Source organism: Maniola jurtina, chromosome 5 (genome assembly GCF_905333055.1).
Source record: "Maniola jurtina chromosome 5, ilManJurt1.1, whole genome shotgun sequence".
NCBI classification, from domain to species: Eukaryota; Metazoa; Arthropoda; class Insecta; order Lepidoptera; family Nymphalidae; genus Maniola; species Maniola jurtina.
This window is the reverse complement of record NC_060033.1, coordinates 15,429,589-15,449,011: the sequence shown is the minus strand read 5'-3', so window position 1 is coordinate 15,449,011 and position 19,423 is coordinate 15,429,589. Positions and strand designations below refer to the sequence as shown.

At 37.2% G+C, this 19,423-nt stretch overlaps 1 protein-coding gene across 1 annotated transcript; it reads left to right on the top strand.

The window, feature by feature from the left end:
- The first annotated feature begins 5,501 nt into the window (after nucleotides 1–5,501).
- On the top strand, nucleotides 5,502–15,111 carry LOC123865513 (tubulin beta-1 chain-like). Its single transcript, XM_045906579.1, has 2 exons — nucleotides 5,502–5,659; nucleotides 13,447–15,111. Exons 1-2 carry the CDS (start codon nucleotides 5,603–5,605, stop codon nucleotides 14,731–14,733), a joined length of 1,344 nt encoding a protein of 447 aa, XP_045762535.1. The 5' UTR covers nucleotides 5,502–5,602; the 3' UTR covers nucleotides 14,734–15,111.
- Nucleotides 15,112–19,423: the final 4,312 nt, after the last annotated feature.

Here is a 19,423-nt window from a genome sequence, read left to right as displayed (position 1 = left end):
TGGCATCGTAACGGCTAAACGAATGAACCGATTTTAATTTAGTTTTTTTTGTTTGAAAGATGGCTTGATCGAGTGTTCTTAGCTATAATCCAAGAAAATCGGTTCAGCCGTTTGAAAGTTATCAGCTCTTTTCTAGTTACTGTAACCTGCACTTGTCGGGGGTGTTATAAATTTTTAATTTACACTTGTACAAATTAAGGCGAAGAAAAAGATAAATCTGTTAGTCAAGAAAAGGAACAAATTTAGGATGTCTTATAATTCAAGTTGTAGTTGAATCACACAAAAAAAATTAAAATGTGTTCACGAAAAATATTATAGGTACTAAAAATAATTAATTTATTAAATCACATAATATGGCGCAGTCCGTTACTAACTTGCAGTGTTCTACTTAAAAATGTTAGGTATATCTTGTATGATGGTACGGAACCCTTCATGTGCGAGTCCGACTCGCACTTGACCGACCTTTTTATCCGATGCGATGAGTAGGTGTATCATCATAGGATCGCCTAGCATCCTAGGATAGAAACGCTGTATGGTAGCTTTATTGACCTGTAGAAATACTCGACGTGACATTCATATGGCACAGCTAAACGGTTGTGGATAAAAAATGGCTGAATTAAATTCATACATTACAATGTTATGCACGGTCTTGCATAAAAAGTTGCTCCCACCTTTTTTGAAGAAGGTCAGAAGTATAATCACATCACGTAACGAGTACCTCATAAAGACCGCCTTTTTGCATTAATAACATTTTTACTCATGAGTTTTGCTTTTAAAAGTTCATTTTTATGGTTCCGTACCTCAAAGGTACACACATACTTACATACATACATAGACTGCTAAAATCATAACCCTTCCTTTTGGCTTTGAGGCAGTCGGGTAAAAAGGAACCCTTACATGATCACCTCGTTGTCTGTCTGTCTGGAAATGAAATTTGGCAGGTGGGTAGGTCTTATAGTAAAGGGAAAAGAAAACTGTGAATCTGTGGCTACATCACAAAAAAATTAAAATATGTTCATTCTGAACAAAATAATTAGTATGTATTTTCAACTGTCAAAGTAAGATTAATATTTTATACCAAGTGGGTTTTATCATAATATGAAAGGGCTTTACCTGTACATTCTAAAACAGATTTTATTTATTTCTTAGATTTTATCGTGCAAAATGTCGAAAAAATACAACTGTAGTATGCCTCGATACAATATAATAACTCGATACAATATAATACAACTGTAATATACCTCGGTGCGCGAGTCTGACTCGCTCTTAGCTGGTTTCTGTTTCGCTTTTTACTATTAGACTATCTTTAGGGCTAGACTGCTAGATCAAATTTTTTTTAATTTCTAAACTGACCTAGTTGTGTATCAAACCCAGAATCTCCCATTGTAGAGAAAGGCCACGGAATCAGAATTAGAATTACGAGTAAAAGTTGTTATTTAGCAAGTGCAAATTAGTTTAATTATAACTTACTTGTTTTGCATGACCGACATTGCTTACTTGCCATTGTGTGAATCATTAATTGTGCACAATCCGTATGACAATGTCCCCCACATCCATCCAAAAATAGATGCATTTGAAATTCGCTTTATCAAGTTAAGCGCCAGCCAGACGGCGGCGCCTCGTCGGCAGACCAATGTATGGGTTATATTCTGGCTATACATATTGATTTAATTTAATATTATTTAATATTATTATTATTAGCTACTATCTACTTGATAGATTTTACCAAATAACCCCCCAAAACCCCCCAAATGTGCTGCTACAGTAAGGTAAATGTCATTGCCCAACAACGCCATAATTATCGCGATAATCAACGCGTTAAACTGAGTGGCCAGACTTGAACGGTTAACGTCTACTGCCAATTGAATTGGGGTATAAAAATCGTCTAACGCCAAACGGCATTGTGAATGCCGTTGTGCGTTGATCGTGGCTACATACAGCATAGCCGTTGAACATCGCTTTTTTGGCCGTTAATGTGGCCGTGACATAAGATTTTTTTTTTCAGAAATTCAATTCTAAACCTATCCATAGAAGAAGACAGTGCCACTCTATCAGTTAGACACTAAAATTGCTATCTTTATTAGGACATATGGAGAGTAAGGAAGCGAAGAGGAACAATCACCAGACCTTGACAATGTTTGTGATGCCAGATTGTATACCTACCGCCTCCCACACCTCAATGAGACACAGTGCCGGATTGTTATGCAGATTGGGCTGATTGGTTTTACTACTGGGTATTATGAATTAAACTACCCATGGACGCTCGTAATATTCTTTTTAGGGTTCCGTACCTCGGATTTAACAAAGCGGAACCCTTATAGGATCACTCGTGTGTCTGTTTGTCTATTTGTTACAATCGATTTGCTCTGAATCTTCACTTTTGGAGGGCAAATTGGAAAATTGAAAACATATTATGGGAAGACACTGCCCCCTGAAACACAGTTTTCACTTCATCAGAAGGCAGGGCCTCATACTAAAGCTTGTAAACACTACGTTTTCATAAGTTAATAAAGATATTTTTTTAAATATGTACCTATAAGTAGTTACCTATTTTTAAAGTTATTTAAGAATGCAAACTGACTAAACCTAGGTACAAAAAATACAAATATTTTTTTTACAAGAAGTCTATGGTTTTTTTGTGTTATTGTATCTAGAGAAAGCTAAGTAATAGTGTTTAAGTAGGTAATACCATAGTTTTAACTGTGGTAATATACCAATCGATGGAGTCCTTTGAATTCTGCATTGGTAGAGTCAGAAATTCTTATGTAGGTAACTTAGGTAACCTAGGTAGATGGTGATTTTCTCAGAAATTAAACTCATAATATTATTACTATGGGCATAAGTTTGCATTTAACTATAAAACAAATTGTCCTTGACATACCTACTGCAGCTAAGTACATATTTATTATTTTCCTTAAAGAGTACCTAGAGTTTATTGCTCATGTGTTCTTTAACCTATTTTTCTAAAAATACTCTTTGAATATATGAAAGTATTATATCTGTTAAGTATTTAACATTTTTAATCGACTACAAAAAAAGGAGGTTCTCAATTGGACTGTATGTTTTTTTTCTTTTTTTTTTACGGCCCATAAGTTGGAAAATTGGATCCCGGAGATGAGACAGACTTGTATCTAACTAATAGCTAGGTACCTACCCACCTATACATCTATTTATCCCGGAAATTCAAAGATTTCCCACGCATGCTCGTAGGTAAAATTTGGGGTCCAAGCTCTAAAGCGTAATTGTTTTTGATATGTAACTAGGTATAATAGGTATATAATATTTGCGTCATTATAGTTCTTGAATTTACGTTTTTTTTGTAAATTCTAAGTAGGAACTCATAATACAAATTTGAAATCACAGATTTGAAATTTTCCTTTTCCAACCCGGGGTCGAACATAGGCCTCTTGGGTAGTGTTATATTGTGGCAGAAAGGTCACTAGCCTCATCTTTATAATATAGATTAGATATAGGTGCCCAGATATAGAAACTGTATGTTTAGGACGTGATATTTGAATACAAGTCGCCATTTTCCTATTAAAGAAAAGGCGATAACCAATAAACGTCAAATAAGTCGGATTTATTGTTTGTATAAAATCACCATCTGGTAGGTAGGTACCTGTTTAGGTGAGTATCATCCACTGAGATTGAACACTCATCATTAGCATACGCCTCCGTTGTTGCTGAGGCCTGAGAAGGACCAAGCGATCGACAAAATACCTACTCTGTCAAAAACTCCAAAATTCCGTGAGATGCTACTATTATAATATAGGTAGGTACCTAGGCCTAACGCCTACTTCTGAAACGCAAAATGTGCTTACAAAGTCAAAGTCAAAGCCTTTCATGAAAAATCGAGTCGGACTCGCACAGAAAGGGTTCCGCGCACATTTCAGATCTACCTATTATGGTTTAAGAGATACAGCCTGCTGACAGACAGACGGACAACGGAGTCATAGTAATAGGGTCCCGTCAGCACCCTTCAGTTAAGGAACCCTAAAAACTAGCAGAAACTAGCTTTTCTCGTGACGTCGTCCGCATGATATTATACATTTATAGTTTATCCACTCTCGTAGCTAGGTATATTCTATCAGTGAGAGCATTTTCAGGATCGGATCATTGTTCCAGAGATTACCTCCTACATACAAACTTACAAACTACTAGGCATAGGTAGGTCGGTACTCCTTCGCGCATCTACTTAATGATGATAAATTAATTAGGTAGCAACGAAAACATAAACTAAAGCTACCAGAGTTCCAAAAGCGCCCTGTTTTGAGTAGAAGCCTAGATACCTACCGAGCTTTTTGCAGAATTTATCCTAAAAGTTTTTCTTTGCCTTGGGGATCACTTTCAAGCTGTCGAGAGTAAATTAAGTACCTAGTCACTTAGGTAGGTACTAAGCAGCACTTATCTTTTTGCTAAGTGTTCAGGACATCAGGATTCGAAGCTGCGACCCTTGATTCTATCGACCACTAGACCTATCCCCATTCGTTTTGTCCAAATGTTTACGTGACAGCAACGCAAGCAAATGTAGGGCAATGGGAAATTCTTCAAACGTGACATAAAACAGGAATTTTACTAACACAACAGTAATTTTACTAAAACAAGCGACTATTTAGGCGTGTCAGCCATTTACATTAAAGTAAACAATAATTTCGCTTTCATCGTCTACAAGTGTAAATTAAAAATTTATAACACCCCCGACGATCCAAAGTATTTGAGTTTTCCAAAACATCATTTTGAAATAAATAATTATGTATTTAGGCAACGTCCATCTTGACAGCTTGACATTTGTCTATTGACATAATATTATGAACCTAACGGTTATCCAACCTCCTTTTCTACAAGAAAACTAGAAAAGAGCTGATAACTCTTAAACGGCTGAACCAATTTTTTTAGATTATAGCTAAGAACACTCTCGATCAAGCCACCTTTCAAACAAAAAAAACTAAATTAAAATCGGTTCATTCGTTTAGGCGCTACGATGCCACAGACAGATACACAGATACACAGATACACAGATACACAGATACACAGATACACAGATACACAGACACACAGATACACAGATACACACGTCAAACTTATAACACCCCTCTTTTTGGGTCGGGGGTTAAAAAATAATGCGTGAACTAACGAAGGGACGACGCATGTAAAACAGAACCAAAAAACTTTTTAATAAAACGCATTCAACGCCGACCCTTTACAAAACTGCCTAACCCTCGCGTTAAAAATAATAATGCAGTAATATCGCGCCATATTTAGATGAAGTAGAATCTTGCCATATCGGTACAACACTCCAAAAGTCCAAACACCCGTACAAAACAGCTGTAGTCTTTAATCCGTGTGCAATAAAGTCTATACTCGTATAAAAAATATCGATCGTGGAATTTGCAGTGGTGTACGATAAGGTCTCGTAATGCAGTGAAGTTAGCTGCGAACAAGATGGCCGACCAATCAGAGCGCGGAAAATGCACGACGCGCGGAGGCGAAGCTGGCCTCAAAAATACTCGCAGAGCCGACTTCTGATCAAATAACCGAGCAGTGTTGTGCGAGAGTCACGTGTATAGTGTTTAAGTAATTTATTGCAATTTTATAATACAAAATGAGGGAAATCGTGCACCTCCAAGCCGGCCAGTGCGGAAACCAGATCGGAGCTAAAGTAAGTGCATACTTTTTGACAATCCTCACAGATAATCCACGGGAATGTAGCTTACGTATTTGAATTGGTTAGCATACCGGCGCCGCTTAACGGTTTTTAGTTACGTGGAAATGGTAATATAATATGGTAATGGTTCTGGAAAATTCTTGCTATACGAATACCATTACCACTAAGTAGTACCTAAGTAGGTTCAGTACAATATTTGAATTCCACACACTTTTGTTTTATAAGATAAAAATTATTCCTTAGTCTTAGAGAAAGTAGATCAGAAAATTGGCTCTATACTGCATACCGTAGTTCCGGTTGGGAAATGGGTGAGTTTGTATCGAATTTGAAATGTAACGCACGCAATGAGGTTAGGAAGGGGTGGGAAAATGGCGGTCTTATACTAGTTACTACCCCCGCACGCACCGGGCGGGCATGAAAACTGGGGTGAGGTGTATAAAGTTTATAGAGTAACTAACTGTAATAATATTATTATTATATCATACATTTTATTGTTAAATTTTATTGGGTAGGCTTTTGTGCTAATTGCTTGTCCCAAAAGGATATTAGGTACCTATTTACTATTTAGTTATGAACTTAATTTTTTTGCGTGTTAGTAGTAAATTGGTCTGAAATAAAAAAAAGATGTAGGTACGAGATGGTTCTGGTTCTAAGGCTCTGATATTATAAAAACCAAATTTAAAGTTTTATCAGAATTAGTTTAGTAATAATTTCATACTTAATTGAACAGGGAAAGTGGTAGGTACCTAAATACTATATTTTCAACAGGCAACGCTGTTTAAGATGATCAAGCAACTTTAGTTCTGCCTGTTTACTGATGGGTAACCGGTTTAATAACTTCCATGTGCTATCTGTCTACCCTTACAATACTGCATTTTCATCACTATTTTGCAAAAAGATAGGTTTTGTAGTTTGGAGCCGCTGATTTTTCAACAAAAAACTTAAGCAGATCGATAAGTTATGGAAGCAGGCATAGATGATGACGTAATGACGACATGATTCAAGTGGTGATTCTTGTTTTCGACATAAAAACTTACTTGTCAAAACAAATCAAACGATAAACTTGTATTGTCATTCCTTCACACATATTTTTGTCTCTCATGTAAACATATAGTAGAGTCAAGTAATTTTTGGTCTACAACTTGTTTTTGGTGTACCTAAACAAAAAATGGCATACCTACCAATACACGCAGAATACATGCTTTAAAGGTTTTAGACTTTAGTGTAAACGCGGTGTTACCCAAAATTTACAAAACAAGTTGTCATAGGTCATACTTCACAAAATATCTCAAATGTCAAACTTGTGTTGTTCTTGTAGAAAATAGTAAAGCCAAAAATTTTTTTACAGGTATTTATATATTTCATATAAAATTCCAGTCACATCTTGTCTTTTGTCAACAATATTAAAATACACGTAGAGTACAGGTTTTAGAGCTTCGTGTAAACGCGCTGTTAGTCCTACAAAGCTGACGTAACTATGAACCCACATCCGAACTCGCAAGAAAATCAGAATAAATAATATTATAAACTTAGGTATAAACGCTAACAAACAAGTTATCAGTCATACTTGCAGTCATACTAGTTTTTCATGTCAAATATCAATCTAGTATTTTCATTGTTTCAGCACACATTATTTTGTATCTTTCTTGAAATCAAATATTCATAATGGACAAAACAAGTACAGGTATTTTACAAGTTTTGTAAAAAAACTCCAGTCACAACTTGTTTTTGATCTAAACAAAAAATTACAATAATGCACACCACTACGTGTAGAATACAATATGTTTTAGAATTTGTGTAAACGCGGTGTTAGAGCTGCAACCCGACAGAACTTTGAGCCTACCATCTAAAATTCGTAACAAAATCGATGTCTAAAATTGGTCGCTGACTCACTTAGTTGCTTTGGTGATTATTTTTTATCGACTTATATCATTCGGCGTTTGATTTACGAGTATGTACTTATTTACGAGTTGTTATTTTCAAAGTATTATCCATCCCAAAATACATTGATGCCAAAATAGAATTGGAAATATGTATATTAATAAAGCAATGCAAGTTATCTATTGAAAGATATTATTTTTCCGTTTACATTGAACAATTTTCCTATCAAATTGAAACTGATTAAAACCTTTTTTTTTAAATAATATTCTGCTACAAAAGCGCATTTTTCGTTTTTGGGTAGACTAGTAGGTAAATCTAAATAATATTTAGGAGCTTCTTGGGTCCTTCGAAAAAACAGTTTTGTCATCTCAATTCATTTATGAAATCGTTTATCTATTAACTGGCTTGCTATATGCAAGGCTGGCTTCAAATTTCAAGAACATGGAAATTACCAGTACCAATCCATCCCTCTCCTCTGATCATTTACAGTTTTCATAAAATCAGCTGGGGTCTCCGTAAACAATCCAAGTTCCAACCTCCATCTTAATTAATCAGAGTATACAGGTATTTACTCAATGGTTAGATAGAAGGAGGCGTTGATGATAGACAATAACTCAAAATTTAAAAAACCCCCGACACAATAATCTCTTTACGAAAACTAGAAAAGAGCTGATATCTTTCAAACGGCTGAACCGATTTTCTTCGATTATAGCTAAGAACACTCGATCAAGCCACCTTTCAAACAAAAAAAACTAAATTAAAATCGGTTCATTCGTATAAGAGCTACGATGCCACAGACAGATACACACGTCAAACTTATAACACCCCTCTTTTTGGGTCGGGGGTTAAAAAAGAACAAGCAAATAGTAGGTAATTACTCTAGGTACTCTCCACTACTGCTCTTTATTCCATCAAAACAAAGAACTGATTTATTCTGATTTCGTAAGCCAAATAAACGGTCAATTTACACCAATTTCATTGTAGGTAATCCGCTTTCCGCAACACCAACCGCTTTCCCATCTGATCCAGGTAGCAACTGCAGGCGAAAAGCAATTTGCATGCATATCCGACTCCGGCAGATTTGTATCTAGCACGATAACACTTTCTAGCTGATACTTGTAACTTGTAATTATATCGATTTTAATTGCAGCAGATACCTACCCACACATACTCTAGTTTTCACCTTGATTTAACCGTAGACTGCCGCGAATTTGTCTAAACTCTGAATACATATATAACAAGTGCAAATTAAAAATTTATTACACCCCCGACAAGTGATGGTTACAGTAATAACTAGAAAAGAGCTGATAAGTTTCAAACGGCTGAACCGATTTTCTTGAATTATGGCTAAGAACACTCTCGATCAAGCCACATTTCAAACAAAAAAAACTAAATTAAAATCGGTTCATTAGTTTAGGAGCTACGATGCCACAGACAGATACACAGATACACACGTCAAACTTATAACACCCCTCTTTTTTGGTCGGGGGTTAAAAAGATGACTGACTGATATATCAACGCACAGCTCAAACTCGGGCTGGCTATGCAGATAGCTTTTATAACGTAAAAAGATTTTAGCAGATTCAACCCCATAGAGGGTAAAATAGGGGTGTGAAAGTGTTGTTTAAAAAAACCGAAACTTGATTTGTTACATTCAGCATAAATCACTAATTTATCATCAAATCCAAATGGAATTCTAAACTATGATATTGAGACTATTAGTGCAGGTGATACCTACTTTGATATGGATGATAATTAATCATTGATAAATATCATGGAAGTTTTTTTAAATATAATGTCAGCTTTGAATTAATTCTTTTAGTTGGTTGGCTTGACAATTTTCGAACGATAAATGAAACTTTCGAAGTTAATATTTTTTTAATGTAGGAAAGTAATGAAAGTACCAAGATATTTTACAGTCCACTTATTATAAAACAGATTATATTATTATTTATATCTACACTTAGAAAGTTGAAGTAACCGCTTCGCCATGTTAATGTTGGAAGTCTTCATTATAATGGAAGTACGTACTTAGAATAACCTTTTACTCGGAATGTGACTCACTTGAGAATTGAGACGTCTCGGATTGGAATTTCAATGTCGGAAAGGCGTGAATGTTTAAAGTTATTGTTAGAGAGAGTACTGAGTTATAACATTTGAGTCAATTTTATATTTCACTTTAAATTATATCCAGTCATATTCCATTCCATTCCATCAGCCTGTATGCGTCCACTGCTGGACATAGGCCTTTCCAAGAGCGCACCACCAAACACGGTCCTCCGCCTTCCTCATCCACCCGCTCCCCGCCACCTTCTTCAGGTCATCGGTCCAGCGGGCAGGAGGTCGTCCTCCAGTCATATGTAAGACAGAAATCCGAAAATCCGAAAAAATTGGGTATTGAGAATTGGAAGATCATATTTCTGTTATAACATGCAATAGGTTCCTTTTAGAACGCAGATAGAGTTGCGAAATTAGATGAAGGTCTACTTCAGAAACTTGTGAATACACCATGTATAAAACCTATTCTTAATGATTGATAAAAAAACATAGATAAACATAGAAATAGGTTCTATTTCGAAGTACTTTAAAACAACTTCAATGATTTTCAAAATTACCCCAATAAAGAGCGATAGAATTTATGCGAACCGCAAAAGAAATCACATGTAAATTCTAGTTAAAACAACAACTCAAAACTATAAATCTGTAGGCGTACATGTACACAGTAATTTGCAATCATCAGACTAGAAAAATTCATAGCCATTTCGGTCCATTGTTTGGATCCATCATTAGATGAAATTGGTCGAAACGGCGACGAAGGCCTTCCAAACAGTGAACCAAATAACAAATTATAATTTGAGCACGCAATGGTTGACTTGGAACAACGGATGGTGTCATTACAGACATTATGAACAAAATAAACTATGGAAACAGATATAGTTTTTCCGTGACTCAGTATTATAGAGGCAAACTGGATTAACTATTATGCTATGTTGATTGTTGGCATCCCAATGATTGAAACAATATTTATTTGCTTAAATACTTTCGTATAAGTACCCAAGTTAAATGTCCAAACTAAATAGCCTGAAAAGTAAATTGTCTACCATTAAAGTAATTTTCAATTCCTTAGCCATTAGACTATTAGATATCACGTAAGCATTTACACTTAAAATAAAACTGACGTCAGTAGCCAAGTTTTTTATCTAATCAATAATGTCTTTTGTATTGTAAGTATAAATTATTTTTTGTCAACACTTTTCAATTCAGTATTAACTCTTTAAATAAAATATGTTCGCGTTTTGGCTCATTTGAATTTTATAGATTTTATGAGAACTCATAAGCATGATGGCCTTGACCCACGCAGCAGCCAAAGATTTTAACTTGTTTGAAAACTCCGGTTTTGAAAACATCAATTTTTATAAGAACTTTATTTATATCAAATTGGTCCATACTAAATTAGCTGCCCTACATAAAATTAAACTTAATGAGTAGGTAGATCTAAAGAGTGTGGATAGTATGGATACAATTGAATTAGCAGTTCACACCCATGTTTGAATCGTGTTACCATTAAATAACTAGAATATACCGTTTATCACGCGAATTTCGCAAAACTAGAATTAAATTATCTTATCAAATCCCCACACCCGATGGCCGAGGGGGTCAAACACCTCCCGGTCGATGCCCGCAGTTGAAAATAACCATCCAATAGCCATAGTGCACACCACTTAGCCATATCTATGGAACCGTTAAAGAAGATCTGCCTCTTTACCCATGAGTTATTTCTGAATTTATACTTCCTATACACAAAACTGCAGTGGCCTAGTCAGAAGTTATTTCCGGGATGAACTTGTTTCCTGTCAAATCCGTTTATAAAACTTAGAAGATTTTCGGTATTGAATATTTTTTCTGCTACATTTTCTTCAAATCTTTGCTCATTTACGGAACGGACAGGATACGATGAAAATATAACAATATTTTTAGTTATAGCATTTCAACGTTTCTGATATGTACTTTTGCTAAATCTGTAAATTATGTTATTTTGAAAAATATTTATTGCCTGCCAATAGGGAAGAAAATATAATAGTACCTATCGGTTGAAAAAGAATCGACAATTCTTGCCAATTTATAACGTAACGTTGCTCAAGTAAAAAAAAAAATACTATTGACTGATCACAGATAAATAAAATTAGCAATTAATTTTGGCCGTATAATTATTAATTGCAGTTATTTTGGTAATAAGTACATATAGGCAAATTTGTTAATTATATAATTATCTGGGTTTATTATAAGTTAGGCTTTATTTAGGTATCGACTACGTATTGTACTGGAAACATAAGCCATTGCAGTTTATACGAGGTTAGAAAAGAAAATTATTTTGAAAGAAATATATAGTGGATAACCACTCTGTCGATAGGGCATCTAGCGTAACTACCTGGTAAGCAATTTAGCATTTACGAGATTTACGATGACTTTTATTTAGAAATCGTGAAACGAAAACGGCAGGTTTAAAGTGCCATAAAACCTTTCGTAGTACCAGCAGCCATTGTACATGTTCAGCGTTCAGTTTCCCCGCAAGTGGCACAATCATTTCTCGGTTCGCACACTTTCATCTCGTCTGCTTATCTAGTTACCAAGAAAGTCCACCTCTCCGCTCTCGCACAATCGAACCGATCGCCTTTCACTTTTTATTAAAACTAAAAATGTCTTCACTGACATTTTTCGAAAGTATATTCTTGTCCCGTTCTTTTGTGTAATTACCTCTCAAAAACTTATCATCAATAATATTGTCAAAATAAAATTTCCTGTCGAGGAATTTTTCATTTCATTATCTTTTGAATGTTTTATTTAACAACCCGAATCATTAAGTCTGGTAGTCATTCCAAGTTGATTCATTTGCTTAATGGAGTTAAAGTAACGACTAACAAGTCAAATTAATTTGCTACAAGAAAAACGTTTATATAAGTGCAAGGACCAGATTCAAGGCACTTGTTGATTAGCAATACACGCTGATTCTTCGAATCTCAAAACCCTGAGCCAAAAGCCGGCGACCATATTAGTCATTTTCTCGTATAAGGCGTTGTCGAGCGCTCATAGCTGTTACCCACACATGCACACCTACACTACAGCCTACAAGGATGACATCACTCTTATCGTCACGAGCGTAATGCTGAATTTTAATGTTTTCCGATCGGTCGGCAAGCTACTCGTGGCCTCTGTATTATTGTCAAGGATTACTTCATCATTTTCATTCATGTGTCAACTATTTAACCAATTGAGAACAGCGGTTTTCATTACATCCACATTTAAGTGCGTAGAGTTATGCAAATGCAATTACACAGGCAAATTTCTGACCATATGGCGCTTCGTGCAATTGGGCCAGGGCTTTTAAAGATTCGAAAAGACATTCGAATGCTAATAAGTTGGTTAAACGCACTGGTACAATACGTTCACTACTTATAAGGAGAGATCAGCCCAATACGGAGGAGACGTGGGCGTCGCCCGTCGCCAAGGCGACTTTATTGTGTACTGTACACCTCCATAACTCATGCGAACGGCTTGCGTAATTCACTGTACTCAAACTGTAGTACTCATTAAATATGTATTATGCATCCTGTCGGCCATTTACGAGATGGTTCATTGAGCTTTATTGTCGTCGTGCCCTGCCATTTGAAATAATGCCCCCAGATCCACTTATAATATCAGAGCCGCTCGCAATTAGAACGCCAAAGTTAAATCAGTAAACATGCATCCTTCTTGGAAGATTTCGTTACAGGCAAGTTTCTCTGTTCTGTCAATGAGCATTCAGTACACCAATATTACTGTGACTACGTTCCAGTAGAACTACCTATGTGCAAGCACAAAAGAAATACTACCTTGACTAATGAATTTTACTTCTTTCACAGTTCTGGGAGATCATCTCGGACGAGCACGGCATCGACCCCACCGGCGCCTACCATGGCGACTCCGACCTGCAGCTGGAACGCATCAACGTGTACTACAACGAGGCTTCCGGCGGCAAGTACGTGCCCCGCGCCATCCTCGTCGACCTGGAGCCCGGCACCATGGACTCCGTCCGCTCGGGGCCTTTCGGGCAGATCTTCCGCCCCGACAACTTCGTCTTCGGGCAGTCGGGCGCCGGCAACAACTGGGCCAAGGGACACTACACAGAGGGCGCTGAGCTCGTCGACTCAGTCCTCGACGTAGTACGCAAAGAATCAGAATCGTGCGATTGCCTACAGGGCTTCCAGCTCACACACTCCCTTGGTGGCGGTACCGGCTCCGGCATGGGAACTCTTCTAATTTCCAAAATTCGTGAAGAATACCCCGACAGAATAATGAACACATACTCAGTCGTCCCCTCGCCAAAAGTATCAGACACAGTCGTGGAACCTTACAACGCGACTCTCTCAGTTCACCAGCTCGTAGAAAACACAGACGAAACCTATTGTATCGACAACGAGGCTCTATATGACATCTGCTTCAGGACACTCAAACTCTCCACACCCACCTACGGAGATCTTAACCACTTAGTCTCTCTTACAATGTCAGGTGTCACAACTTGCCTTAGGTTCCCCGGTCAACTCAACGCAGATCTTCGAAAATTAGCAGTTAACATGGTACCTTTCCCACGTCTCCACTTCTTCATGCCCGGCTTCGCCCCTCTCACGTCCCGCGGCAGCAGGCAGTACCGCGCCCTCACCGTGCCCGAGCTCACCCAGCAGATGTTCGACGCCAAGAACATGATGGCGGCGTGCGACCCGCGCCACGGCCGCTACCTCACCGTGGCCGCCATCTTCCGCGGCCGCATGTCCATGAAGGAGGTGGACGAGCAGATGCTCAACATCCAGAACAAGAACTCGTCCTACTTCGTGGAATGGATCCCCAACAACGTGAAGACCGCCGTGTGCGACATCCCGCCCCGCGGCCTCAAGATGGCGGCCACCTTCATCGGCAACTCCACCGCCATCCAGGAGCTGTTCAAGCGCATCTCGGAGCAGTTCACCGCCATGTTCAGGCGCAAGGCTTTCTTGCATTGGTACACCGGCGAGGGCATGGACGAGATGGAGTTCACCGAGGCCGAGAGCAACATGAACGACCTGGTCTCCGAGTACCAGCAGTACCAGGAGGCGACCGCCGACGAGGACGCCGAGTTCGACGAGGAGCACGAACAGGAAGTCGAAGACCACTAGGCGTTAGGCGCTAACGCGACAAAGTACATGCCATTATTGATTGACTCGCGTTACTTTTAGTAACCTTAATGATTCCTATACTGTTATGAAGATATGCTTGCTAACTTTTAACAGAATGCACGACTAAACAAATTCCCGGTCAGGACGAAAAATGTGAAAACATTTAAATTAATACATTCCGCGTGATTCAGCAAGCCTCGTTGAGTGTAAGATCTGAAAAGCAAAAGGCTGATCATATACATATTGAGAATTATGTATTCAATTGTAAGTTTGGCCACACCAAACGTTATGTCGGCTTCAATAACAGAAGTTTTATTACGATTAAAATTGTTTTGAACAATAAAATTTAATGTATATAATAAAGTTTTTTATTTATTATTTTGTGTTATTTATAACGATCCCCATGACTTCACTAGAAATGTTCATTTGTTTAAGGTGGTACAAAATTTTACAGTTAAATTATAAAAATCCTCCCTTGATAATTTAATTTCTGACATAATTGAGATAAGATGCAACATACAAAGGCCAATTAGATATACGAGTATGAATCATAAGACTGCATTGGAAGATAGAGTAATTCAAGGTGACCTAGTATTTACCGACATGCAGTGGCGTAACAATAGGGTGGCAGGGCTGGCAAATTGCCACGGGCCCCCGACCCAAGAGGGCCCCGGCCCAAGAGGCCCCGAAATCCCAGACAAAGAGAAATTGTTTTCAAAATGCATGATAACTAGTTCTCGAATTTACAATCTATCAAAAATTTTGCGCTCGCTTCGCTCGCGCTTTTTTATTGTATTAGATTACCGGACCTTCGTTCAAACCCCGTGGAAATTCTGATTTTTTGGGATAAAATACCTATACCAATTACAATGCAAGCTACCACTGAATAGTACCAAATTTTGCCCAAGAAGATAAGCCCTGAAAAGGTCGCTAATCACACTAATATTATAAAGGCGAAAGTTTGTATGTGTGTGTGTGTGTATGTGTGTGTGTGTGTGTGTGTGTGTGTGTGTGTGTGTGTGTATGTTTGTTACTCCTTCACGCAAAAACTACTGGACGGATTTGGCTGAAATTCGGAATGGAGATAGATAATATCCTGGATTAGCACATAGGCTACTTTTTATCCCGGAAAACCAAAGAGTTCCCACGGGATTTCGAAAAACCTTAATCCACGCGGACGAAGTCGCGGGCGTCAGCTAGTATTAATATAGATTTTTGTAAATACAATTAATAAAAATTTCGCTCTCGCTTCGCTCGCGCTTTTGTTGTATTAGTTGTTATTGTAGTACTTACCCGGAACTTCATCCGCATGGGTTAACATTAATAAATATCCCTAGAAACTCTTTATTTTTCATTAGAAAAGTTGAGTGAGGTGCTTTAAAACATAACATTTTTTATGGCTGAGCTCGTTCATCTCTCGCTTTTTTAACCCCCGACCCAAAAAGAGGGGTGTTATAAGTTTGACGTGTGTATCTGTGTATCTGTGTATCTGTGTGTCTGTGTATCTGTGTATCTGTGTATCTGTGTATCTGTCTGTGGCATCGTAGCGCCTAAACGAATGAACCGATTTTAATTTAATTTTTTTTGTTTGAAAGGTGGCTTGATCGAGAGTGTTCTTAGCTATAATCTAAAAAAATTGGTTTAGCCGTTTAAGAGTTATCAGCTCTTTTCTAGTTTTCTTGTGATAAAGAAGGTTAGATAACCGTTAGGTTCATAATATTATGTCAATAGACAAATGTCAAGCTGTCAAGATGGACGTTGCCTAAATACATAATTATTTATTTGAAAATGATGTTTTGGAAAATTCAAATACTTTGGATCGTCGGGGGTGTTATAAATTTTTAATTTACACTTGTTATCTGTATTAAACAAAATAAATTGCGCTCGCGCTCCTATATCTTGTTGTTTTCTATCTTGCTGTCAAATTGAATCCCACCAAAAACATTTCATGTAAAATATTGCCAAGACTCACAAGTTCATAATGCTTTCACTGTTAAAAAGTTATGAGATCTCTAGTAGAGCCAAGCCCCTAGCTGAGCTTAGAATTTCGCTGCCCATGGGACCTATCCCAAGTCCAAAGTATATAGCTCTTAAATGCTCTTAAGTATATCACATTTATAACAATAAAGAACAAATAACTCTACTTACAAGCTCTGATTCTACAAACCCTAAATCTTGGTTAAAAAAGGACGGCTTGGCCGTTTAATGTTCGTGGTACTTTTATCTGATATGATATTTAAGCCCGTAATAGCTTGTGCGACAATCATGAAGTATAATACAAATTAGTAATTGTCGAACAAACTATTCCTTATGACCTTAATATAATATGTTATGTCATGTAATAGTTTTACGAACATTAAACGGCCAAGCCGTACTTTTTTAACCAAGATTTAGGGTTTGTAGAATCAGAGCTTGTAAGTAGAGTTATTTGTTCTTTATTGTTATAAATGTGATATACTTAAGAGCATTTAAGAGCTATATACTTTGGACTTGGGATAGGTCCCATGGGCAGCGAAATTCTAAGCTCAGCTAGGGGCTTGGCTCTACTAGAGATCTCATAACTTTTTAACAGTGAAAGCATTATGAACTTGTGAGTCTTGGCAATATTTTACATGAAATGTTTTTGGTGGGATTTCATTTCTTTTTGGCAGGTGCCCTAGATTTTTTTTTTTGGATCTATTTTTTGTAGGTACCTACATCATTTTCATGGCCCGCTCTCTATCGTTACCTCTTTTTTTAAAAGCTTTTATTCCACTTGCAATGTATGTAACTATGTTTGTTTGAGTGGAATCTTGCAACTCAATTTTAAAGCAGATATATCAAATTTTAGTCTTTTAGGACTTCAGGAAACACATTTTTTAAATGTACAGACTGGGAAAAGTTTATTTTCCTGTTGTTTGAATGAAATCCCTAGCCTACATAACAAATTTCAGTCTTCTAGGACTTAGGGAAGTACTTTAGAACTTTTGACTAAAGGGGTTTTGAATGGCAATAAATCTGAAACCATAACAGGTAGACAATTGATACTTGGTAAGTTTGATAAGTCTGTCAAGGACATATTATCCTGAAAATATCAGCATTCTTAGCGATAGACTTTATAAATAATTTGCTTCCCCCATACGTGGGAGTGGAGGGGGAAAATTTTGAATTTCTTAATTTTCCTGTAGTTTGTATGCAATTTATAGTGTACACACCAAATTTCAGTCTTCTAGGACTTCGGGAAGTACCCTAGAATTACAGACTAGAAGTTTTGACTGTCAATAAATCTGAAACTATAAAAGCTAGACAATTGATACTCAATGCGTTTAATAAATCTGCCAAGGACATCTTATCCTGAAAATATCAGCATTCTAGCGACAGAATTTACAGATTTGCTTCACCCTTAAGAGGCGTAGAGGGGGGGCATTTCCAATTTCTTAATTTTCCTGTAGTTTGTAGTCAATTTCTAGTCTACATACCAAAATTCAGTCTTCTAGGACTTCGGGAAGTGCCTTAGAGGTTTTGAGTAGAGGTTTTGATGATCATCAGTGAGGGACGAAATCGGCGTATTTTAGGTATCAATAAATCTGTAACCATAAAAGCTAGATATTTGATATTTGGTATATTTGGTAAATTTGGTGAGGACACCTTATACTGAAAATTTCAGCTTTCTAGCGTCATCCAGACCGAAGTTATGACGGGTCGAAAATACGGCGAAACACTTCGAGAAAAAGGTACGTAGCGCCCCGGCCGCCGTTTGGCTCGTCTTGGCGGGGGCACTGCCGTGCCCCCTGAACGGCTGTCCTGGCTACGGCCTTGCCTATGGCCATTAGTGGGATATGTAGGTACAATGTGTAATTGAGTGGGTATGCTGAAACTCTCGAAGTTTATTAAAATTAAACTGAGTACAACGTGTCGATTTTTACTGATAGGGCCCCATTAAAAGAATTTGCCACGGGCCCTAGATGATATAGTTACGCCACTGCCGACATGTCACGTATTGCTACTAATATGATCGATCAGCTAATTATAGTAATTGTAGAGTCACCAATAGTAAACCTTAATGCTAATTGAAAATCATCAATTTTAGTATACATAACATAATTAAAGAAATAAAAGTAGGCTATGATAATCATGCTGAAGAGATCGTTATTTTAACAGCACTGCAATTTATTAGCAAAACTTTTTATACACGCTTTAATTGACTTTAAGTTCGGTAATAAAGCTGATAAAATTGGACAGTTAAAAGAAAGTATAAAAAAATATTAATTAAAACTGGCAAACCATAAAAGAGGGCAGGGCGCAGGTAAATAGAAACCGACACACCCAAAGCAATTAGTGATAGTTAGCACTTTAACAGTAAAAAAGCTTTTTAAATATGTTATAATAATATGTTATAATAATTTTAATGGAGAATCGACACTTTCAAAGAGGTGTTTCTAATTTGGCATGCCTTATATTCTTGCAAGGGACCTTCGTCCACTAATGACAACAACAAAAGTGAATGATTTGATATATTATCTATCTAATAAAAGTTTGATGCGCATTTCAATAAGCTTGATAAACATGCTAATCTTGACAATGCATGGAAATTAGATGGCCAAGAACCTCCATATCCCATACCTTTGGATTTAACTCTTTGAAATGATGTCTCCAGTCTCAAAAAGGATAAAAGGTATTCAGACGTATTGGCACTTAACTCTTCGACACC

Excerpts from the sequence above, each read along its gene's own strand:
- LOC123865513 (XM_045906579.1), top strand. The coding sequence starts at position 5,603 with ATGAGGGAAATCGTGCACCTCCAAGCCGGCCAGTGCGGAAACCAGATC. Across the intron at positions 5,660-13,446 it reads GAAACCAGATCGGAGCTAAA|TTCTGGGAGATCATCTCGGA; the intron begins GTAAGTGCATAC and ends CTTCTTTCACAG.